Source organism: Mizuhopecten yessoensis, unplaced genomic scaffold (genome assembly GCF_002113885.1).
Source record: "Mizuhopecten yessoensis strain PY_sf001 unplaced genomic scaffold, ASM211388v2 scaffold4553, whole genome shotgun sequence".
Taxonomy (NCBI): Eukaryota; Metazoa; Mollusca; class Bivalvia; order Pectinida; family Pectinidae; genus Mizuhopecten; species Mizuhopecten yessoensis.
The window spans coordinates 141,817-167,561 of NW_018405604.1; the positions used below are offsets into that span (position 1 = coordinate 141,817).

A 25,745-nucleotide genomic window follows, 5' to 3' on the forward strand; every position below is an offset into this window, starting at 1 on the left:
ATAGTTCTGTAAAACACTTCTGATCAATATACAAAGACGTCAATAGTTCTGTAAAACACTTCTGATCAATATACAAAGACGTCTATAGTTCTCTAAAACACTTCTGATCAATAAACATAGACGTCAAAAGTTCAGTTACAAAACTTCAGTTCAATATACAAAGACGTCTATAGTTCTATGTGAACACTTCTGATTAATATACAAAGACGTCTATATAGTTCTGTAAAAACACTTCTGATCAATATACAAAGACGTCCATAGTTCTGTAAAAACACTTCTGATTAATATACATAGACGTCCATAGTTCTGTAAAAACGCTTATTATCATATATACAAAGACGTCCATAGTTATGTAAAAACACTTTTGATCAAGATACCAAGACGTCCTTAGTTCTGTAAAAACACTTCTGATTTATATACAAAGACATCAATAGTTATGTAAAACATTTCTGATAAATATATAAAGATATCCATAGTTCTGTAAAAACACGTTTGATCAAGATACCCAGACGTCCTTAGTTCTGTAAAAATACTTCTGATTTATATACATAGACGTCCATAGTTCAGTAAGAACACGTCAGATAAATTATACATAGACGTCCATAGTTCTGTAAAGCACTACCTATCATTATACATAGACTTCCATAGTTCTGTAAAAACAATTCTGATCAATATACATAGATATCCATAGTTCAGTAATAACATTTTTGATCAATGAATAGGCAACCATATTGCAAAGTCATCTTGTATCAACATACATAGACGACCATACACACGGAATATTTTGATCAATAAATGTAGATACATAGATGGCAATAGTTCAGGAACAGTACTACTTATAAAAGGAATTATTCCGACCAATGTACTTATATATCTATATTTTACTTCGAAAAACATTTGCTTCATATTATTCATAGAAATAGTTCAGTACCATCACGTATCAATGACTTTAGATGCAGATCGTTTTGGTATTAAGTTGATATGGACGTGTATTATGCAGTAATAGCATTTCTGTTCAATTTGTTTAGTTGCACATTTTAGAGTTAGAACTCTTTTGAAAGGGCTAACAAAGACGCACATGGTTCAGTAAGAACACCTCTGATAAATTTGCATAAATGTATATTGTTTTGTAAAACACATATGATATAATTTGCATAGATGTAAATTGAATGGTTCATTAAGAACATTTCTTTAATGATAACATAGGTGTACATCGCTATGAAAAAAACCCATATGATAAGTTGAAATACAAATACAGGCAATTGTTTTGTACGAACCATTAGTATTACAGACATAGACGAAGTGCTTTCTTGCCACTTTATATTACAGCATAATATTCCCTAAGTACATTTTAATCTCCATGCAGATGCCTGGTGCATTAAGATAATTAAAATTAATGTTTAATAGGGGTTCAGGTCTGTTTTCATATGGTGCGTGAGTTTATATCTGGTTGGCGATGGTGTATGCCAGCCATCAGGAGTACTTCAACAACATTTTTTGTTTTATTGAAACATATGTAAAGTGTTCTGAAACATATGTAATTTGTTCTGTGTTTAATACAGGAAAACGAGGAAGATACCTATACAAACTTTTATAACGTAACAAAAAATTCATGCTAACATTATAGTGGGACAAAATGCTCCAAACAAGATTATATATTGCTATATTCACCAGCATACCCTGTCTACAGCACACATACATACATGCACGCATCCACACCATGCACAGAGGCACACGTCTTTATACCACTGACGAGGCCTAAATGGCTTTATAGGTCAGTAAAATGTTTACTTTACATGGCCTCTGTAACCGCTAAACATTTTGTAAATAGATGCCCCCTTACTTCATATTTCTAGTGATTTGTTAGGATGATTTTACTCATTCATAATCATGATCATGTCCATATTTTACAAATGATCACTGAGTAAAATTGTATACTTGATATGTCATCATAAATTTATATTTATAAGACAAAAGACAAAATAAAGTAGAAAGTTAAAAAATATACAGAATTATCGCAGGAGAACAACTTATAGCCAAAGGCTGTTTGTAATCCTCTTAAAACAAAAAAAGAATTGTAAGAAAATATTTCGTTCTATATAAGATATTTTGTATAAAATGACCTTGGCTGATCGAAAGCGGAATGCAATGTTAAGTATCTCTTAACAGAAGTTGGTACTAGCTGGAATGTGGCACATCCAGTGTTACACTCATCCACATTAAATATCCTGTCAAATGCTGACTTCAGTCTCGAAGAATCCGTCTGCAAAGTGTAGCAAGACTGCTGAAAACTATAAACTTCAGATTGTTTTAAATACTTTAAAAAAAACAACGTTTTTAAGCAAAACACTGAATCCTGGAAAATCTGAATTAGTTTTATCATTAGGGAAATAAAATCTTGGGGTTAATCTATTCCGGCTTTGAAGTGCCTAGAATGATTTTAATTATTGCAAAATGAAGACCACAATAAGTTTCCTAACTAAGAGGAAAGAATGCAGCATTGTCTTTGAAGAAGCATGCGGAATTCTGATTTCTTTTGGCGTAATGTAACATTACCGTGTATAGAATACATTTAAGTGTCCCTCAAAGCACGCAGTGTGCCTAGGCATACCAATGTAACCCTGGTCGCGACACACCTGGTAATTAACAATATAGCCCTAGCACGTTGTGTTGAAATCAAATTACTCTTATTTGCATTGATTTAATCGCTATTGTCTTTCGTGCACTACAGCCGTAAGGCATGTAAGGATTCTTTGGTGAAGGAGAGTAGCGAGACATTCTTGCATTGCTCCCCATGCTGATGAATTTTATTTCTTTGAAGTTCAAATACAGGTTTTCAAAGCTTCAACAGCTGAATTAATCAAACACCGTTTCATGCAATGCGTTTAAAAGTTTACATGAATTCTACAAATTGTGTATTTCCTGTCGTGTTCTTTGTTTCTCTACCGGATTAATGGTGTCCGTAATTTTATTTTATTAATTAATCATCTTCATTTAATTGCATGCTCATTATCCAAAAGACGACAAACGTGAATAAAATATACTTTCTGTTGTGTAGATCTTGTCACAATATAACTGTGTGATTAATCTTTTTCACTAGACCAAACAAAACTGTTGTTACGTTTAAGATTTCCGTATGAGAATGAAGCATACTTTAGCAATACCTGTAACACGTTAAGTCAGCAGGGAAGAAGAAAATGACAGCGTAGTCAAGGAATAGGGAAGCACACCTAAGTGGCGTCAAGCTTTTTTGAAGAGATGTCACGGTCGTCATCAATACCTGACTAACACCTTTAACAGTGTCTACAATGATTAAAGATCGTTGGTGACATCTGAATATATATGTTTCCAAATGGAAAACTCGTCACATTAGGTAGAGAAAGCATGGTTTCGACTTGTTCTTTTTGTTTTTTGCGGAGTTTAATTTGTTTGTGTCTCCTCAGATCTTGTTTTTGTTTTCCCTGTTGTGTTGGTGTCTCATCAGTTGCTCATATTGTCTTCTCTTTTTTGTTGATGTATTCAGTTCTTGCTGATATCCTGCTGTTTTGGTGTCTCTCCAGTAATTTCCATTGTCTTCATCTTTGAGTTGGTGTCTACTCACATTCTGCGGTCCGTATTTAATTTTTGTTCAGGTTTTGCTCTAGCTTATTGAAACCTATTTGACCGTATTCTTATCTCTCTAATGCTCAAGGGATCGCATTTTGCTCTTTCATTATAAGTTTATTTTCACGAGACAAGTGCCAGCTATATTTGCATTTGTGACGTATTAATGAGATCGATCAGGGTCTATATTACATGAACAATACAGAAAGCTTGCATAACCACTGCGAGTTAACGTTGGTTGGTATATATAGATACATTGTATATATATATTACGAAACGTTTTTATGGTAGTGTTATAAAAGGCATGATTTTATCAGTTGTGTGCAGTATATGCTTTATTATTATGTATGCATATTTGTAAAGAAACCTTAATTAGTTAAACATATTACCGTGATTAATTGTTATAGTGCGTGTACATTAATAATAATAATTAAATCCGTGTGTACATATATGAGGACCACAAGATTGTTTTCAAATTTGAATTGCTAGGCTTCGCACTGAATCTAGCGGAGTGTTTATAATTATATCCGTATAGTTGTCCGACACGCCATTTGTTTTCCCGTTTATTCTAAAGATGATAGTTAATAAATTGACAGATATTATTCAGGAATTGAATTATAGAAAAGTCTGCTCATTCTATTCCCTGTTGTGATGTTGTGTGCTTGGAATCGTAATATGTCTATCGTGTCGTTAACCTTGCTTTTCACTAAGTTTTGCATAATTGGAGATGTTAGAAAAAAGGCCGTCAACTTGTACACAGACTGTGTCTAGAATCCTAATCAGGAGGTTAGAATTCTACTTAGCATATCGATGTTGGAGTACATACCGTCTATTATGTATTCATTATGAGTCATTTGACACCTCTTGACACGTGCTGTTTGCTAGCGACACACATAGACTTAACAGGCACATGTGTAGTGTCCTTAAATATGTGGTCCACTTCAACCTTTGTAGTGAACATTACTCCCTGTTGCGGCCCGTCCGCTTCCTTTGTGGACATTGAGAAGTGTAGAACAAAACATCTTTTTTCCTCGTCAGGTTTTTACAATTCAATGTTTTGTTTACCTACGGTGCATGTTAACTTGAACTTGTTCCGTCTTTCTCTTTCACAATTATTTGTTTTTGGTATTTTATACATCCTTTCGGATAACTATGTATAATACAGTTTATAATACTGCCTTGCAAAGAGCAGGAACGGAAAGTCTTGCACAATGCATTTGTACATTATTTAATTGAACAGCAATTCATGTGGAGAAAGAGTAACGCAAATATAGCATATGTATTGAAAATGATTTCTAAACTATATTCTGCTAATTACATTTATATTTTCTAGTTCATACATATTCAAATATATATGTGACGATAAAATGACAAATGCACCAGTATCAATCACAGTGCTAACACCAGTCACAGTCATGTGATGTAAATGTCTTTAATATGTATGTTTAATTGTATTTTGATTTTTCCAGTAATATACAGTCTTTAATGCTGTTAGGCATTGAGTTCGTAGTAAAAACTTCAGATAATAATGTATTGTGTGTGTTAGGTCTGGGCAGCGTCAGATCTTCCTTGAGCTTGACCTGTAAATGTAAGACCAGATTGGTGATACGGACGTAAATATGGACCTATCTCTCGCAATATTATAACCACTCTCGAGTATGTAAATGTATTTTTTTTCTATTTGACGTTTTTAGATCTCGGAATAAGTCATGTAAATAACCCAATAATGAATTAACTTTCATGTACAAAATGCGCCTTACAATTAAACGACACAAGAGCTACCGCGACGCAGAAGTATTTTATGGACATATAGCAAGCAGTAACTCTAGCTAGAGGATTTTAAGTGCCCATAAAGCATTGGTATTTAATGACCAAGAAAACAACAAGTTAATGCGAACTGGCTGCTTTAGATAACCGAACAAAAGCTGTTTTGTTGAATTACTTTGGTTATATGCATACCTTATAAAATGCATATTTATATTCAATTGAAGATTCAGTGAGTTTCAAAAGATAGTTTTATCTTGAATGTGCCCATAAAATGATAACTGACCAATCTCTTGGCTGTATTGCGATAAAGTCTGCCTATTATAGGCCTATCACTTCCCTGCCACTTCAGACGAACCAGTAACAAGATGAAACGTTAGCCCTGTATTGATACTATGCCAACATTGCAAGTTATCAATATTAGAATATTCATGTTATTGCTGGATTGTGAACACATTCTCATAATGCCTTGACAATTGACGACATGGTTTTCACTGATAGTTGAATATGAACCCTTTTCGCACGGATTTATCGAAGAAATTTTCGGTAATTTTGCTGATTATTTTCTTCATACAGTAAATACAATGTTGGAAGAACCTATTTAACGTTTGTGACAATTAATATTTCACGCTAATCTCGTTTTGTTTTTTAGGTTGAACCAGCTACACAAACATTGCGGGAGTGATATTTTAACATTTGTTAAACATTGTCTTTGCTCAATCACTTTCGTATCACAAAAGCTGAATATGACCTGCTTTCACCTGCTTTGTGTTGCCAGTTTGAATGTCAACTGAGCGTTACAGGTCAACCTAGAACTTTTTACAGTTCAGTTTTCATTTATTATGACCGAAAACCGTAAATCTTTCTCTACAACTTATTTATTTAATGAAGTGATTTTATATTTTGTTGGACCCCTATGCATATATCACACGATGGACTTGCTATTAAATGACATTTACCGTATGGCTCATACGACTGATCTAGATTCCGGTTCTTGTTTCCTTCTTGCGATTAACATAATGATGTTCTAGATGACCTTGGTAAGCTTGTAAATATTATAACTCCTGTATGCCTGGCATTACCTGACGTCTGTCTTACGTGACAGAGGAAATAACGTCATCCATTATTCGCATTTCAAACCTGTCATATGTATAAACTTATTCTTATAACGTATTCTGACAACCGGACGTTATGCGTTACATCACACTTCAGGTATTCACGCTGTGTTGACAGGTGTTTTGATCATTAGACAGATTCAAATGTCAGCACTTACATTAACTATGTGCTATCATAATTTCATTTTAGGTACCTTGTATCAAAATTTTACATGATCTATCATTATGTAACTCATAATTTATACAAACTCCTTCAAAATATATAAATTTTACTATTAGTTTAGGTCACTAGATTGTAGATTTAGCTGGTAGACAATCTCCGGAGTTTGCCTTAGCCTTGTAGCATGAATTTATTTGGCACGATTTACATGAACGACTAGTTTAAAAAATATGTTGTCTGTTATTGCCAAACATTTTCAATTTATAACGTTATAAAAGTCGCTTTTATAGCCACATTCCCTTTTACTGTGTTATTATGATTTTTAAAAATCAATGGACACCGATTTTCATTCTGTGAGCTTTTAATACTACTGACGAGTCCAAAATGAAAGAAATAGCCTTATGAGGCAGTTAATCTTTGCTTTCTTTTTGCTTTCTGCATCGACTTGCACATTTAAGCTAACTCCTTGCGAAATTTCAGTTAGCTGCCAGATGTAACCATAAAGAAAATTCTACTCAGGAATCGTTGGAAGATAGGAAGCCGTTCAAATGTTTTTACAATTTATTGTAGTATGGGGGTTTTGTATACGGTTCTTAATGTTTTTAGCTCACCTGCCCGTCCGTCGTCCGTCAACCGTCTGTCCGGCGTCAACTTTTTACGTTAAACAACTTCTTTTCAGTAACCAACAGGCCTAGGATGATGATATTTGTCCAGTGACATGCTGGGATCAAGGGCTACCAAGTTTGTTCAAATAAATGACCTTGACCCACTTTCAAGGTCACAGGGGTCAAATATGTCAAAATCTTCAAACAACATCTTCTCAATAACCAAAAGGCACAGGGTACTGATATTGGGCCTGTAGCATGCTGGTATGAAGGGCTACCAAGTTCGGTCAAATGAATGACATTGATCCACTTTCAACCTAATGTCCTTGTTCGACAATCAAGGTCACAGGCGTCATATGTTTAAATCTTTTAATAGGTTCTTATGAAATCTTAAGATAACAAGTGTGAGATTAATACCAGTTGAGCGATGCAGGCCCATTGGGCCTCTTGTTCAATTTGTTTTTGTGTTTGGTCGGCTTCTGTTGTTTTCCCTTGTATATGTACACATGTATTGCTTGTTTTTACTAAAGACATTCAGATGAAGTCACGTGTTACACGTCGTGTTCAGTGCGTTGTGTGTGGCATACACACATTACGGGTAAATTCCCGATGGCTATTCCGATATAGAAAGCATTGGTTGCATGTCGGAGGCTGTGGTTGAGTTTTGTTGATATGTGTATACACCACATAAAAGATGGAATATACACAATTACGTTATCAGCATATACGAGGTGAAATGCCTCGTGACTGTTATTATCATCCTAAAATCTCTTATCAGCTCTTCTGTTCTTCACTAAAACAGAACTAGGGAACCATTCTCACATTTGACATTTCATGTCAAGTAGCCATTGGAATATTCCAAATTGATTAATAACTCATAATTTCGGACATAACTCAATCAATAAAATATCACTAGGCTATGATTGAAGTTGTCGTTTGTTGGATGCGCGAGGATCCCTCTACGTTAATTCGTTAGACGTTGTTGCGTGTGTGCCTGATTATGACACAGCTAGTGATTACCCCACCTCTATGACGACCCCTCCAACGTCCCAACACCCCAAGCACACCAGCTTTGATGATCCGATAGCACTCGACGGTGGCGTGCAAGTTCGTCTGGGCAGACATTCTCTAATATCGAAAAGGACACTAGATGAGAATTGTTCGTGCGTTCTAGTTTGTCGTACTTTAGCACGTAACATCGTGCTTTTTTATGAGTTTGCCGTTCAGAAGTATCTGAAGCGTGGTAGTCTTGTCTGGCGTTCTGGGGTGAAAAGAGAAGGTATTTCAACCCTTGAATCATTATAAACTCCTTTACCATCACTTTGCTTTCAATTATCATTTTTGCGTTATGTTTGTTTTTGTTCCTTACTTTATGAAGTTATAAAACATTAATCTGTCAAATGCATGCTAGTTTTTATTAATGAAGATTTGAACGTCAGTACATACCTATGTTTTTTTTACACAAACGAACGTTTGCTACAATTGGTAATAAGGTATATAGATGGACAAGAAAGCCAAATGTATTCTGTATGAAGAATGTTCCATGTAATTTTCTATTATCAAGTTGGATTCATATTTCAATGGATGCCGATAATTAAAATGATCTGTCATAGCTTTAAAATTGTTATCCATCATAAAGCGATGGTACGGAAGTACCCAGAATAATTTACTGGTGCGCTGCATTGAATACCTACCGAAAATCTACTGGAAATGTAACTCGAAAGCAAGCATACAATACATAAACAAAGCAAATTCTGTTCAGAGATATATCGTCACAAAATGCTGGCTGTTTGCTGTTGCATTTAGACAAAATTCCATCTCAAATCTAAACAATAGACATCACATAAAAATCTCTTATGTTCCTCAAAATTAACGTTAATTATTCATACAAATGATATTTGAAAACGATTTTTGTTTAGAGTTATGGTCCTATATTCGAACAGATTTGGAGAATGATTTTACTTTACTTTTAAATGTGTTTTTCTTTTTATTCTGTCCTATATTTGTACTAAACGGTAATCGGGCACTAATACATAGAATTGTACCTCTGAACAGGATATTGTCAAGTATTAAAATGTATTTCCAATACTGCCACTTGGTGATGATGACGACGACGATATATGAACACAAAGCGAAATGAAATCCTAGTTATATGATAGCCATGACAATGGTTAATTACCAGTACATTTTGCATATCTCACCCTGATATGTAACCGTAACCGAAATGTTTGTAGTTCGTTGATATATGAAATATTTCTGTAGTACATACATTGCACTCATACTAGCAGCAACTAGGCAAATGCCGTTCATTCCACATTTGAAAAGTTATTGACACAACAAAGAATTCAGTTTATACTGATAAAATCAGCGTATAGATAATGACGTGTATTTAGATTTATGAAGACGTGACGTTTTTACATTTTGATTCTGTTTAACGCGGTACCTGCCCACACGTTGATTCTGTTTAACGCGGTACCTGCCCACATTTTGATTCTGTTTAACCCGGTACCTGCCCACACTTTGATTCTGTTTAAGGGGGTACCTGCCCTCACTTTGATTCTGTTTAAAGCGGTACCTGCCCACACTTTGATTCTGTTTAACGTGGTACCTGCCCACACTTTGATTCTGTTTAACGCGATACCTGCCCACAATTTGATTCTGTTTAACGCGGTACCTGCCCAAACTTTGATTCTGTTTAACGCGGTACCTGCCCACAATTTGGTTCTGTTTAACGCGGTACCTGCCCACATTTTGATTCTGTTTAACCCGGTACCTGCCCACACTTTGATTCTGTTTAAGGGGGTACCTGCCCTCACTTTGATTCTGTTTAAAGCGGTACCTGCCCACACTTTGATTCTGTTTAAGGGGGTACCTGCCCTCACTTTGATTCTGTTTAAAGCGGTACCTGCCCACACTTTGATTCTGTTTAACGCTGTACCTGCCCACATTTTGATTCTGTTTAACGCGGTTCCTGCCCACACTTTGATTCTGTTTAACGCGGTCCCTGCCCACCCTTTGATTCTGTTTAACGCGGTACCTGCCCAAACTTTGATTCTGTTTAACGCGGTACCTGCCCTCACTTTGATTCTGTTTAACGCGGTACCTGCCAACACTTTGATTCTGTTTAACGCGGTACCTGCCCTCACTTTGATTCTGTTTAACGCGGTACCTGCCAACACTTTGATTCTGTTTAACGCGGTACCTGCCCCCACTTTGATTCTGTTTAACGCGGTACCTGCCAACACTTTGATTCTGTTTAACGCGGTACCTGCCAACACTTTGATTCTGTTTAACGCGGTACCTGCCCCCACTTTGATTCTGTTTAACGCGGTACCTGCCCCCACTTTGATTCTGTTTAACGCGGTACCTGCCCACATTTTGATGCTGTTTAACGCGGTACCTGCCCACACTTTGATTCTGTTTAAGGGGGTACCTGCCCTCACTTTGATTCTGTTTAAAGCGGTACCTGCCCACACTTTGATTCTGTTTAAGGGGGTACCTGCCCTCACTTTGATTCTGTTTAAAGCGGTACCTGCCCACACTTTGATTCTGTTTAAGGGGGTACCTGCCCTCACTTTGATTCTGTTTAAAGCGGTACCTGCCCACACTTTGATTCTGTTTAAGGGGGTACCTGCCCTCACTTTGATTCTGTTTAAAGCGGTACCTGCCCACACTTTGATTCTGTTTAAGGGGGTACCTGCCCTCACTTTGATTCTGTTTAAAGCGGTACCTGCCCACACTTTGATTCTGTTTAAGGGGGTACCTGCCCTCACTTTGATTCTGTTTAAAGCGGTACCTGCCCACACTTTGATTCTGTTTAAGGGGGTACCTGCCCTCACTTTGATTCTGTTTAAAGCGGTACCTGCCCACACTTTGATTCTGTTTAACGCGATACCTGCCCACAATTTGATTCTGTTTAACGCGGTACCTGCCCAAACTTTGATTCTGTTTAACGCGGTACCTGCCCACAATTTGCAGGACAATTTTGATTAATTTTAATTTATTTTTTGTCCAAAGCATTTACTGCTCTCTAGATATTTTTATTCGAACACATCAATCTTTGACTCTACTTTTACAAGTGAGATGTATTTCCTTTTCGATTGTGATATCAAATCACACATACATTGCATTTGTAAATGTAGTAATAAATTGAATTTGTAATTATCCTGGTTTTCATATAACCAGCGATAACACAACACTGGTGTCGATACGAGTGGAAACGTTGTAAATGACTCTCATGTGATCTCGTTTGTTATTAATGTAGTTTCTATAATGTACATGTTATGACCTGTCATGTTGATATATAATATAAGCATTTTTCATAACGTGGCTGTGTTGATAATGTTCTCCGTCTCGTTTGACTGGACATTTTTCAATTGTGTCGAGGCGAACTCGCCACTGCTACATGTCAAACTATTTATTAATGTTTTATGTTGATCTCATTTAAAGCATTTATTCCACAAAACGCAAATACTGTCAGTGTTAATAAAGTTTAAAAAAATGTTGACCTGGGATAATGTGTATCTTATTTTGTAGATTGTAAGACGTAGTTAAATATTACAGCACGTTAAGTGCACGAACATCACGTGCAATCATTTCCGGAACCTTAGGCGGAGTTACTTGTATCAGGGGAGACCTCAGTATTTAGGTCGCCAAAAACATTTGTAAGGAGTCTGTGTAACTTCACCAGACTATACGTGGAGGTCGCGCATGTATGGTTATCTTCATCATATCCAAGATTTGGTAACTTGAGTATAAGTGTGTTTCCGGTTTGATTATTTTAACTCAATTGTGATGGAGTAGCGATATCTGGATTCATGGTATTTCAATTTTTTTTTCCTTTATGTAGATTTTGGTGTTCTACAAGGTAATCGTCGAATTTTACGGCAAACAAAGTTGTTTGGTATATAACGATCTTTATATATACACACACATGTATATATATACATACAGACCGACCTGATGACGTCATGACGAGGTGATGCACGTACCTAGTTACTTGGCTGGGATACGGAAATACACTCATGATAACTACACACTTTGCCGAGATAAGCCGGTAATATTCGCTCTACCATTCAACATCTGGCCGATCTATTATTATCCCGTTTATCGCTATACGAGTTTTACACCATCACCAAAAGTAAACAAAGGGTATCGCCTACGCCCGACACGATGGCGACTTAAGTATGGCAAGCTTACATTGAAATAGCAATAAACATCTAACAATTCGACCAAGGGCAACTAGGTCAGATGACCAATTAACAATAAAGGTTGTTTGGGCAAACACAATACAAATAAAATATTATAAATTAACTTTGGAAAATACGAAAAATATCAAAAGTTAACAAGAACTTGTTTGTGATTATTTTCCACACAAGTACTGCTGGTAATGTGGAATTTGGTACTTGTTACCGTGCTAGTGTAACACATCATTGCCAGTGGAGTTTAGCAAGTGCTCTCACGACGTCGAACACATTAATATTGCAATGGTCTAGTACAGCGTTTATATATATATATACATATATATTATAAATCAGAAAATCAAGTCGATATACATATATATATATACGTAGTTACATAAAACTTAGCATTTAATATTATAATTGTGTTCTGTGGGGGATCGATGTGACCTTTTTCGTGGATGATTTTTTTTTTAATTTTGGGTGCCTCGCAACAGGAAACTACCGAAGTTCTTTAATTTGGTACTCATGCAAAGACGAAGGGAGACTTTTCGTTTGGAACAAATGCACTATCACAATTTAAGATTTCGGTTATATTCTTGCATACATGTGTACAAATGAAAAGCCAAAATTATTAGAAAAACAGGATGAAAGTTCCTATAGATTCCCGGGGATTTCGTTTGACCCGTGTCATTTTGTTACAGTTCCTTTCGCGCTCAAGAGTCGAAACACACTTTAAGGGTGTCAAATATATATTATTGAAAATCTACTCAAATACCATATTCATATCCTAGTCTTAAACATTGCTATATACAGCGTCGGCCCACAATATCCAATATCGGAATACTAAGACAAGATGAACAGATGACGGAAGCAGAAGAGACATCAAATCAAACGGCAAGGCATCGAGGTATTCTTGATCTTTCGGAGCCGTGAATCAAATCATGTAATATGACGGCAATGCTTAACATGTGCCTGACAACAAAGACAGAAAAGTTCAAAGCAAACGGCAAGGAGACATGCTACATCAAAATGAAATGTAATGCACAGTGGTCCTCAAAAATAGGCATAAAAACGGCTAAGAATTATAGCCCTCACACATGACATCCAAACAAACGGCAAGGAAACAGGATAAATTAAAAAAAAACGGCAAGGCATTGTTGTCACAGAGGTATTGGCAAAACAACATCGACATGGAAACAAGATACATAAATTACCTGCAAGGCATCGTTCTTATATCTAAACTAAGGGCAAGGCATTGTGGTCATCAAAACGGAAGAAGATACCCCAAAATAAACGGCAATGCATCATGGCACTCACTTACAAATATGTAGCATTTTCAAACATATCGGATTTGTGCAGACAGTTGTCTACATGAAAATTCACAACTAATTGCGACATATGCATCTACACTATTATAAAGGAAACAGTTACATAATAGTGGCAGTAGTTCCCCGGTTGTGTGCTTAGTTTTACATTGTTGTAATCTTAACGGAATGGACTAGATGCATTTTCTTGACATTATCATAATTTTTGTGACAGTCAGATGTTTCAAATTGATATTTGATTACACAAACCACAGACCCTTGCTTACGTATCGATATTGATGTAGCGTACTCTAATGTATGTGCCTGTTTGCTATGAAAAGTCCTTGCGAATATTGACTCGAGAGTGGCGTCATCTAGAGCAAATGGGTCAGGGCAAACATGCGGAGGCAGACGCCACATCTGCTATGCATGACAGAACCGGGAAACAGTCTGATAAAGCACCCATGTACATAGAGGCCTGATGATTTGTCAGAAAAAAATTATTGGCATGCTTCCAAAGTTACGCTGCTTGCGTGACGTCATTAACACTGTCAGGCTATTTGTTTCCATGGTCGGGAAAACGAGGGCAGACACGCACAAGCCACATGAAGTCTGATAGATTTTCCATCGATTTCCTCTCCCTCAGAGAAACCCAGACAAATAAACGTTTTTGTGTCGTGTTTGCCTGCAAACCCAAGATCCTGCCTTTAATCTCGTATTATCGATGTGTTTCGCGGAGTTCATCATTCACTTGTATCACGAAGTATTCAAGGCACGAAAGCAAGTAAATTAATACTCTTTAATCAGAATGTGGAAAATAAAGTTCCGCGCAGCACGCGAGACTGTCATAATATCAACAAAGCTTTTTCCCCATTTCATGTGATTGCATACATTTCGTGACTTGGTGTAATACAATGTGTGGTATCCTGTTTATTTCCAATAACAGTAACCACGGGGAAAAATAATATAAATTGAGTAAAAACTGTTTCGGACAGTGTTTTATTTGGCAACAGTACCATTCGGAGAGGTGTTCTCCGAACGATTCATAAATGTGACACGCCTCCAGCACTTGTTCTATTGTTCGGTCTAGAAAGCAAATCGCTCTAGTCGGTCAAATCACATACCAAAATAACACGCAGTGCCTAACAACAGTGGCGGTCGAGTATGTCAAACCTATTGACGAGTTGTTGAATAGAGTGCGGTATCTAAGGACAGCCGTGGCCCGCTATACTGGCTTTATCTGTGACGTATATCACCTATTCTTGTTTGCGACATAAGCACACATAATGTATAGACAATTCACCCTTGCGTGTGTGTATAGGCGCTTGCAAGGATTTTCCGCTGTTATTACTATGCAGGTGAACACTGGCGTATCCCCTGGTGTTTTAGATATCGAATAGCGCTGTAATTCAGCTGGGTCGGTTGCGTGATTGCTTTGAGCTCTGTGCAAACGTGAATATCAACACACACACGTACACAACACACACGGAGGTCGATCGAGTTTACAAATACAAACGCATGCGCAGACAGGCCATACATATCGTAAATTTTCAAGTGGATGGCGGTAGTGTGAGTTGGTTATGAATCAATTCAAGGCGTATCGGGAATATTTGTGCTTCTACTACACGTCTAACGTGAAGTTTAGTTACATGTGCGGCTGACTGTGAGAGGCGTACGTTCGGCAACATGTCAATGCCGCACAGGGCGCCCCGACAACAATGTTACCTATGCGACTTGCCTAGAATGCCCTGGGCGATGGTCCATGATTTTACTGAACCTGTGTGTCGTGGTTGTGTTAATTATGAAGGAGCGGATCGTATTGAAATGGTCCTTGATGCCGCACGACAAATGAAAAGATCACATGGATTTCATGAATCGAGACCTTCATTAAAATCTCATCAACCTCATGGGAATTTATCATCTAATAGAAGTACATCGGAACATGGACCTATGGAACCTCCGAGACCACTTCCGGGCCAAATCGAAAGGTATGAAAATAGAAATAGAAACATTATAGGTGATTACAGCGCGTCTCCTCAAAGATTGGCAAATGGTATCCCACCTGCGGGGCCAAATGGGGTTCATGGGAGGGGTGATGACACCGCAACAGACCATCATAGGACCCCAACTATCCCTGTTACGTCACGAACTGTATTCCCAATGCATCATCCCCTGATTCACAGTACAGCCGGTATTGGAATCCTACCCCCGGGACGTCATGGGTTCGGTTCGGGTCCCGGGTCAAATCTTAGCGGTCCCGTCCCGCCAAATGTCCTACATAACGGTAAACACGACGGAGAGGAGGGGGATTCACATAACTCACATCATAATGAGGAAAATCCATTCAAGTTTAGTTCTCCAGAGGAAATGGCCAAAAGACCACCTATAGTACGAGAAACTGTGTCAATGTTATCATCATCAGTACCATTTGAAATCAGATTTAAGAAAGATCATAATGTTTTTGGACGTGTGTTTGCATTTGATGCCGTTTCAAAGAACGGGATAGACTTTGAACTGAAGGTGTTCATGGAGTATCCACTAGGCTCAGGAAACATTTATAACAGTGCGTCAAGTGTGGCTAAACAAATGCATCATGACAGTGGAAAGGATGTGGGCAAAGGTCTGTCGTCCGGGTACAAATATCTGGAATACGAAATGAAACATGGACATGGTGACTGGAAGATACTCAGTGAACTTTTGTCAGAAACTGTCAGGTTCTTCAAGGAACCTGTCAAACAGGATTTACTTCCGGCACCATACGTTCATCATAACATACCGCCTTTGCCTTCACCGTCCACTTGCTTCCGGCAAACAACACCCGGCGGACTCCCCCGTGGACCAGTAGGACAAAACTCATTAGATGGACAGGGAAAGAAACGGAAAGCATCGCCGGAGCCAGATAGCGATTTCGGGGAACACCGGAAACGTCAACAGTGGATACAAAATCAAACGGAAGCTCTTAAGCTGACAATTACTTCCGCCGGCTACGGCTCGGCCAGTTCTACATCAGTGTCGCCTTTGAGTAACCATACTCCAACACCGCCAGATGGCGCAAATGGGCCTGTCCATACAGGGCCATCTCCAATGGCGGCATTAATGAATGTAACTGACAATTTAGCTTCCGGTTCCGGTTCTCCAGTTCGCAGTGGAAATGAGGGAAGCAGGTCGTCGCGACACAACAGTCATTCCCCCACAAGTACACAACAACAGACATTACGTGGATTGAGAACCACGTCGGGTGTAACAGGGGAGGGGACGTCAACAATGCCTGAATCAACAGTACCCTCTGAATCTCTCAAATGTACCATCTGTCACGAACGATTGGAAGATACACACTTTGTGCAATGTCCGTCTATAGGGGATCATAAGTTCTGTTTCCCCTGCTCTAGGGATAGTATCAAACGCCAGGGGGCAGGAGCAGAGGTTTACTGCCCCAGTGCTAAAAAGTGTCCACTCGTGGGCTCGAACGTTCCGTGGGCTTTTATGCAAGGGGAAATAGCAACTATTCTTGGCGATGACTACAAAGATATGAAGATCAAGAAAGAGCGAGATACTTGAGGGACTTCCACCACTGAACTATTCGGTAATGTTTTCCATTCAAATTTGTTTGTGGATTCAAAATTGGTGTGCAGGAATATGAAGGAATCAAAGTTCGGTTTGTTACTTTTAATGAACTTTGTGTGCAGATACGTTGGCCCGAGTGTCAAGGCAGCATGAAACCAACAGGTGTGGACTCTGCCCCGAGTGTCGGCTGACGTAGATATTGTGTGATGTTTTATCCATTTTGAATTGAGGTTTAGGCGCGGCACGTTCGAGTGAATGTTGATCGTGATTTGTGACTGAGAGAAGTGTTATCTGTGTGTTATTTACGACTAAGGTCCTGGCCCCTTCACAGTGTCCGTGTAACGGAAAGTGACAAGTGTGTCACGGGATAGCTCTTACGCGTGTTACAGTAACAATATACGTGAACTGAACATAACGTGGATTCATTAGACACAATTTTAAATTGTCCGTGTTTGCTTTAAAAAGTATTTGGCATTTGTTTAAAAAAACTCAAAGGATAGCATTTAAATGTCCTTTTGTCTTTTTTCATAATGAAAGAAATCGTCTTTTTTCTTCATCTGGTGTTGTAGGTAGTTGTCGCTATCACCAACTGTTATACATACTCTGGTACATAGCTTTTTAATGTAGTAGTTCACGATCCTGTTCAATGGCATTGTTGTTCACATAGCTGGAATATTGACACAATGTTCTGGGTACATCCATACCTTTTCACGTTTTGTAAAAGGTTTCATCATTTTGTTTACTGTGCACAGAAAGATAGTTCGTTGACTGTTTGATATCGGTTAGGAGCCCAATGTGCTAATACAACATTTTAGACATCAGTTTTTATTTTACATCGCACAGAAAGTATTGTTTTATGTTGTCTTATGTGTTGGGTAATGTAAGGTATCGGAGCTGAATGCACTACCGGGTAAGCCATGTACCTTTCTAGAAGGTGTAGGAATCTCTGATACCGACATCATTCGAACCTGATTATGATTTTTTTTGTATGATTAGTGTTTTTGATATTCAGCTAGTGTGGCATGTTCAGTGTAAATAAGTTAAAAGGTGAGAAAAAATCTCAAGTTAAGGGTAAATAAGTTTTCAAAACGGACTGGTTCCAAGGTTGGTTTAGAATTGAATATGAAAGATATAACAGATATCGACGGTTTGTGTATATATATATATTGTATACAGTTCTTGATGAGTGCTATATGTTTTATGGAAACATCACGGTTTGTGTACTATAAGTGCTATCTGAAACAAGTAATGTTTACAGCGAGAATATTTGTTCACTGAAGTCAGTAGGAGTCTGCTTTGTCGGAGTGTGGAGTTGGAAAGGTCTCTAGCGAGAAACTAGTTCAAATGCGTCATTTTGATTTAAATCTTTTTCAGTCGGAGTAAGGAAACATTTCTAACGAGAAAATATTGTAAATGCGTTAATTTGGAATCAATCGTATTTCTTACAGAAAGGAGTGTATGAGCTAGTGGTTACACCCTAGACTAGTTGTGACATTATCAATGGCTTGGGGTTTGGGCAAACCGAAACTTTGGGGAGGGAGATTTTTTTCGGTTCAGTTGAGAATTCCATCAGTTACATCACGTAGATGTTTCCTAGTTATCGAGGGCTAAACCAGGATAGAGTTTTACTCGTATTTTATTCCTTTTTGCGATAATGCTTCCAACATTGCCCATTATGTATTGCATATGTTTGGAAGAAGGGATTTCCGGATTAGTTTTAGCAAAGTCAGCGTAATTAAGAAATCATGAGTAAGAGGGGGAAAGATGGATATTTTTAAGGAGGGGATTTAAATTTTGTTATTGTCAACTGTTGACTCTTCAAACGTTCAGAGTTGCTATTTTTGTGGGGATAAGGATGGGGGAGGGAGGGATGTCTTTTTTTTATTAGGCAATAAAGCTATAGCAATTTTGATTTTTTGTTTAAAATTTAGGATGAGTCCGATTTTTTGGCTAAGACTAGATAGAAGGAAATCACTGTAAAGAATTATGTTTTTTGTCATATCGTACATGTGTTGATCCTTTAGAGTAAGTAATAATAAGTACAGAAAGTAAAGACCGTTTCTTTAAGATTTGACAGGCGTAAACACGTCCCTTTAATTGCTTTTCTTGTATTTTACTTGAGTACAATAGATAATAGACAAAAAGGCAGAAGTACAAAGGTATAACAACACATTTTCTTGACGTAGAAAAGGTTTCTTTCTTACGGTTTTTCCCAATAGGTATTAATCAAGACGATAAATGTTTATTTAGAATTAACACTTGTACCTTTACTCATAACATTTTGTTGTTTGTTTACCTTGCAGTTCATTTTTATACATGTTAATATTCACGGAGACTTTATCAAGCTTGTTTGCAGAGCTCTTGCGAGATTGATTTGTTGTAGCCCAGAAAGTGAACACTACACTCAGTGACGTGGTGAAGGCAGTATTCTTATAACGGTGGGCGGTTTGGCTTGACATGACGTGATACCTACGACCCACATGTATTACGTATTTCTACTCTATAAGTAAATCAATATGCAATACAAGTAGGTCAGGTATAAAGAACCCGTTAAACATTTACAGCGGGATACGCATTCAATGAAAGGCACAAAGACACGTGTGTTTCGAGGTCAAGTTCACGCAGTTAGAATGTATATTAATATAGATTTTTTAAAGGATTGGCAAATTTCCATAAACGTTCATTTAAAAATAATCCTAGTTGTTGGATAATCGTAGAACCGTTAGACGACATTGTTCTTAGGTGAACGTGTCTGGACAGCCCCACCTTGTCCATAGGCTTGACCTGTTTGTTACCAGAAAGCTATTATAATGTTTTGTGAGTTGGCTCGCCAACCATAGTCAATACAAATATTGCATTTTCATTGTACTGCTCCATTCGTAAAATGTCTTAGACTTGCACATGTCCCGTTGGATTTTTTTGTTTCGACGATTGCTGTTGTTCCTGTACAGTACGTAATCGAGGTTGAACTAGATGACGGGGTTGTATGATTTTAGAGATGACATAATTTTTGGTTGGAACATGAAGGCTATCTTTCCATTTGTGATTGCCTTGGACTTTTAGACGTCTCATTGACTGTACGAGCATGTACTACCGGTATTAGGGACTTGTGTAAGTCTGGTGTTATGTATATTGTCGTTGGCTGTTTGTGATATATTTTGTCAGACCATACGACTGCTGTTACATAAGCATATATATATAAATATGTATATATCTGTAAGTATATTAAATATCCATCAAGATTGTAACATTTCCATGTGTAATGCACGAGTAAGTATCGCCAATGTGTATGTGTGTTAGGTAATCAGATATTGACATTTTATGAGTGTTGGGGTGGTCAGAATTTTAATTCTCCTATAAGTTAATCCTACAGTCTTACGACTTGCACATTCTGTCTCGTGCCAGCGAGTCAAGATTTTCTAAATCAAATTTGACACCCGAGACCGTGAGTATAGGTATGTGGTATAACTGTGCCATGTGCCTATGGAGAAGTTGTATTTAACCCATTTACCCCTGAAGACACATTTGAATTCTTCCAATTCAAAGATTGGAATAGCTCATTACAACATTTTAGGGGTAAATGAGTTAAGTGTTACATACATGGGCGATACCTGACCGTGCCCTTGACACGGAGCATCAAAGTGCTAACACCTAGTACTAACTTACGCTATATACGATTTAACATGAAGTGTGGTCGTCATCTATTGTCATTTTATATTAAATTTGTTTACAAAAATGTTTGTATTGGGAAAAACTGTTTATTGTTATGAGAATACAACATACTAAGCGAAACTAAACTCACAAAGTGTTGTCATTTGTCCGAGGAACCAACAAGTATTGTCTCGTGTTATCAAAGTAGTGTCATTTGTCCAAGGAAACAACAGGTATATGGTCTCAAAATCATCCAAGTGATGACATTTGTCCAAGTAAACAACAGGTATAATCCCAAGCCAACAAAGTGATGACATTTGTCCCATACTTAATATATTTCAAGTCGACCACCGATCTTGAGTTGTACAATATATTTACTGGTTTCTCAGTAATATGTAAGAGTCGCAGAAGAAAGTGTAGACCACGTCACGTGATGAAAAAAAATCATTGAAATATATTCGGTTTGGAGTTATTTAGGTATTGATATACAGATTCTTAACATTTTGATGGTATGCAACCCTACAAGCATCATTATGCGTGGTAACGTATTTTGAAGACTACATGTATTTTGCTATCAGCTTGGTTTACAACATTTGTATCCTGTTTCATGCGCTGTTTACCACGCAATGTCACATTAGGTTTTTGGGGGAATAAATGCATATTGTCTACGGATACCGATTCGGCAAGGGATCGAACGTCAACCGCAGAAACCATTCTGGGAATTCTGTTAAAATTCTAAATTCACGGGACGACACGACTGGATCATGAACGAATGGCAGAAACAAACGTTTTGAAAACAAATTGAATGATGCGCCATAGATTTAACGCGTTGTCATAAAGTTTCTGCAAGTCTCTTTAGAACCATAGGATTATAACCATAAACAAAAGCTTATATATATAGTTTGATAGCCAATTTGTACCTAAATATATTAATGTTCGGGTTTTTTTCTCAATAAATGTGACTACCAAAGAAATTATCGTAATGATGATAATGACGTAACAATGACTAAAAGAATTCCTCCCTACCCTGAAGGTATGACAAATACATATCAACCCGAGAAATCATATTTAATTATTGATTATCTAAATTTAAGCTTGGCCGAAGCCGAGTGTTAAACATTCACAAATCTAATCCCATTTGCTGAGAGTTCTCTGAAATACCCTCACTGTTGAAGGTGTTTTCTCAGTTTAAGTTTTAAACACGAAAATAACTTTAGTATAACTCAAGTGATCGTCTAGGCCCATGGGCCTCTTGCTTACTTCCCTGCTTGTACATTGATTGTCATGTTTGGGAAGGAAGATGATACTGTGCTGGCGGACCGAAAAAAAAGGGTGACTTCTATTGAATACGAAGTGTTAGTACTTTGGTATACAATAAAAGGTGATGGGATTCACTATTCTCAGACATTCTGGATCAAAAGGCATAGACAGCACACATCGAAGATTCTGTCGGTAGGCGGGCTACCCTGGCAGCGTGAAATTGTGGTGTCACTTATAGATCAGAGTCGTGACGTCATAGCGCTACATCTTGTCTATAAATGCGCTGAAAACACGTTATCGGCCTTCAACCCTTGTATTGTACAGCAGTACTACACACATGCAAGCATAGATTATCTATATACACAGATTTTTAGTTTCAAGCAACATTGGCAATGTTCCAGGCGTTCTCAGTGAACCTGTATACAAAAATATAAGTCTGCTTATAAACGTAACATGTGGCCTGACTAATGGCACGTTACACTTTTGGCTCGCCGCGTTATGTGTATAGTACACCATGTTCATGCGTAGTGACAGAAATTTCCAGCCAATTTTTTCCGCTACTATACATTTTGTCAATGAAATACTCGACGCGCTTCGCTTCTATCAAGGTGAAGCGACAACAGCATGACAGGGCCCGAGGGCATGTCTGGGAAATGACGTCACCGGAACTAGGGCACCCAGCCTACTCGTGCGGAGACTGGTCAGGCGGCATTTCGAGCTTGTTTCACGCGTGCCCAGATTTTTAATATTCGTACATAATCTACCTACACCGGAAACACTGCTATGGGTTGTCTGCATAGAGCATTAAATATCCTTTCACTGTTGTATCATCGTGATGTAATCGTCTATTCTTGGACAGGTATGTTGGAATGCGATTAATACACACATGGGGAGAGAAAACATGTCGTCTGCTCGAGACTGTTCGATCGCATAAATCGTTCGTATCCGTCAATACGCCGTCAGACTGAGGCACGTACATAACCAGATCTTATAAATATAATTATAGGTCAAATATTTCGCGAACGCCGTTATTAACTGTTAAGATACCTGTAAGGCGTTTTCCAAGGTGCGTTCGTGTTCTCGTGACATATTGAGGACTCTTTAAGAACAACTCGAGTCATGCCGTGTCGTGTAAAACATCAAGCACATTAAACAAATTTAAACTTGTCAAGCAATTCACAGCAAAAAATGACAATTGGTGCAAGCTTAATCTAAACGCCTCCGTCGGTTATTTGGGGAATGCTTCGGTATGTGTGGAGTGCACAGATCTCCGGTCGATCTCGTATCGGGCTGTTAATAGGCCAATCGATCGCCGGGGCTATCGCATCACCAGACAAGTCGTCGAGCTGCAATGACGGGGATGGGTGCCGCCGATTAATTTCCTGCAAAGATTTACAAAACACTGATAATGTATAATTACTTCGCCGATAGAATCAAAGCGATGCTCGCGCGCTCGTGCAGGTACAGACACGCCGCCCGGGACTTCCGGCGGTGTAACCCAACACACTAATTATGTAATTGACCGACATTTACGTGACTAATCTTGCTCGGTGTTTGACATTATTTTTTCAGCAGGTTGTCTAAACAGTTTCTCTTTCTTGATAACTTTGCTAACATTAGTAATAGCTCTCGTCGCCCTCCTTACTTTCTAATGAAAAGATGACACAATAAACACGTTAGTTGATAGGTATGACTATCACAGTAATTCATACCGTGATAAATCATATGTGCACCTGTCAAATGTATTACATGTTTTTTTACCACATATGTTAGTGTTTAGTGCAACTAGTGACGTCATAAGCAGACGTTATCTGGATGTAAGCTGACGGTGCAAGTTAAGAACCACCAAATCAATATGATAATCTGGTCGGGACATTCCTTCACAAATAGGAAGCACATCGTCAGATATTTCTTCCTACTTCAGATTGTTACCGACTCTCTGAAGAACACTTTATACAACGCCCAGACTTCTGTATATCAGCATATCGCTTAGCTAACAGTTAAAAGGTTGATTATACTAACAACATATTTTGAATTCATGATAGGACAGACTGCCTGCTACTCTATTTTATTAAGAAGGTTAATCTTGACTATTGGATTATAAATGTAAATAGTCCAGTGTCAGGACTTCGTCAGATCTCTACAGCATGTAATCATGGTATATCGGTCATTAGAACTGGTATGTGAAGGAATGATAAAACACGTTTATATTGCGGATACGATAGCTGTCTATTGCCATTAAAATTGAGACTTGTAGCAGTTACGCTGCTAGACACCAACACAAATACCCGACGATGTGCTTACTGCTTTTAAGGGGACGAATAGATATGCTTTTAATATAATTTGCATTGAATGGCGATGGTCCTTGACCTACATTAGAAGATATTAATTAGGTCAAGTAAAAATAAACATATCGACTCTCAACCCGAAAACTTGTGTTATAAAGGGTGTGCGGCCTTTTCTGTGTTTGCTTTATTGTATTGTGTTTCAAGGTCATCCTTATTTCTGCCAATACGTCATGTGGTTCCGTATGTAATTTAGACGTACGCTTCGTCCGTTATTATAACGTTTTTGTCAACTGTAATGAAAAAGCATGCCTAAACATGATAAAGTAGTTTTTCACAGATCTAGTTCAACCACATAACGAACACTGGTCAAATTGTAGGTCAAGCATCCGGAAATCAGGACAGAATTCTAAAACGACTGTAACCGTTTATCAGTAAATCTCTCCAAATCTATTAGTTTATCTCGGTGTTGCGTGGAAATGTTATCGCATCTCTTACTTGTGACCAAGTGGGCCCTTGTGAGCACAATCAATCCACGACACTCATATGTATGTACCCATGTGTACTAATTATAGCGCACCTGTACTGATAGGTAGACAATCGGATGTCATACCGCCCTATCTCTCGGCTGCGATCTTGGTTTTCATGCCTGAACTGGGATGTTGGGCTCGTTCCAACGGTCTATGCTCATTATCTTTGTAATAAGTTCATAACGGCCACCTCTTACGGAGTGTGACGTGTCTCTCGGTTAGATTACACCACTTCCGCTCCGCACAGACAGACGATGAGGTCACGGCTAATTTTTACCTTCACTATCTCTCGGTCTATATTTATAGATCCGGAAATCAGGACATTTGTGAAAGAAAAAAAACTTGATCATCTGGATTTAAGGTCCCCGATTTACCTTGCAGTTGTTCGTTAAATAAAGAACAATTTTACATACATGTACTTTTTTTCATCTCGGTGTTCAATGGATTCTGTTGGAGAACTTTGGAACTTGGTCTCATAACATGTTGCCCATGACCTATGACCTACTGAGGATTAACTATGATCAGTGTGTGCGCACTCACTCACGTTGACACTGAACCTAATCTTCGAAATATTGAACTGTTGATGCAACGCTTATTTTGTTGTGTTTTACAACAAGCAAACGACCCTGTTTCCGCATTTTGTATGTCCTGTTGCTTTACAAAGCTGTTACACCGTACGTAGGTTGACTGCCGGACAGCTCAACTCTCAATCCTTCTAACG

At 38.1% G+C, this 25,745-nt stretch overlaps 2 protein-coding genes across 2 annotated transcripts; one reads left to right on the forward strand and one right to left on the reverse strand.

Moving 5' to 3' along the window:
- Window positions 1-9,611: 9,611 nt before the first annotated feature.
- On the reverse strand, window positions 9,612-11,267 carry LOC110449293. Its single transcript, XM_021496063.1, has one exon. It carries the CDS (start codon window positions 11,265-11,267, stop codon window positions 9,612-9,614), a length of 1,656 nt encoding a protein of 551 aa, XP_021351738.1.
- A 3,555-nt stretch (window positions 11,268-14,822) lies between these two features.
- Window positions 14,823-21,095, forward strand: LOC110449286 (interferon regulatory factor 2-binding protein-like). Its single transcript, XM_021496054.1, has one exon. It carries the CDS (start codon window positions 15,421-15,423, stop codon window positions 17,290-17,292), a length of 1,872 nt encoding a protein of 623 aa, XP_021351729.1. The 5' UTR covers window positions 14,823-15,420; the 3' UTR covers window positions 17,293-21,095.
- The last annotated feature ends 4,650 nt before the right edge of the window (window positions 21,096-25,745 follow it).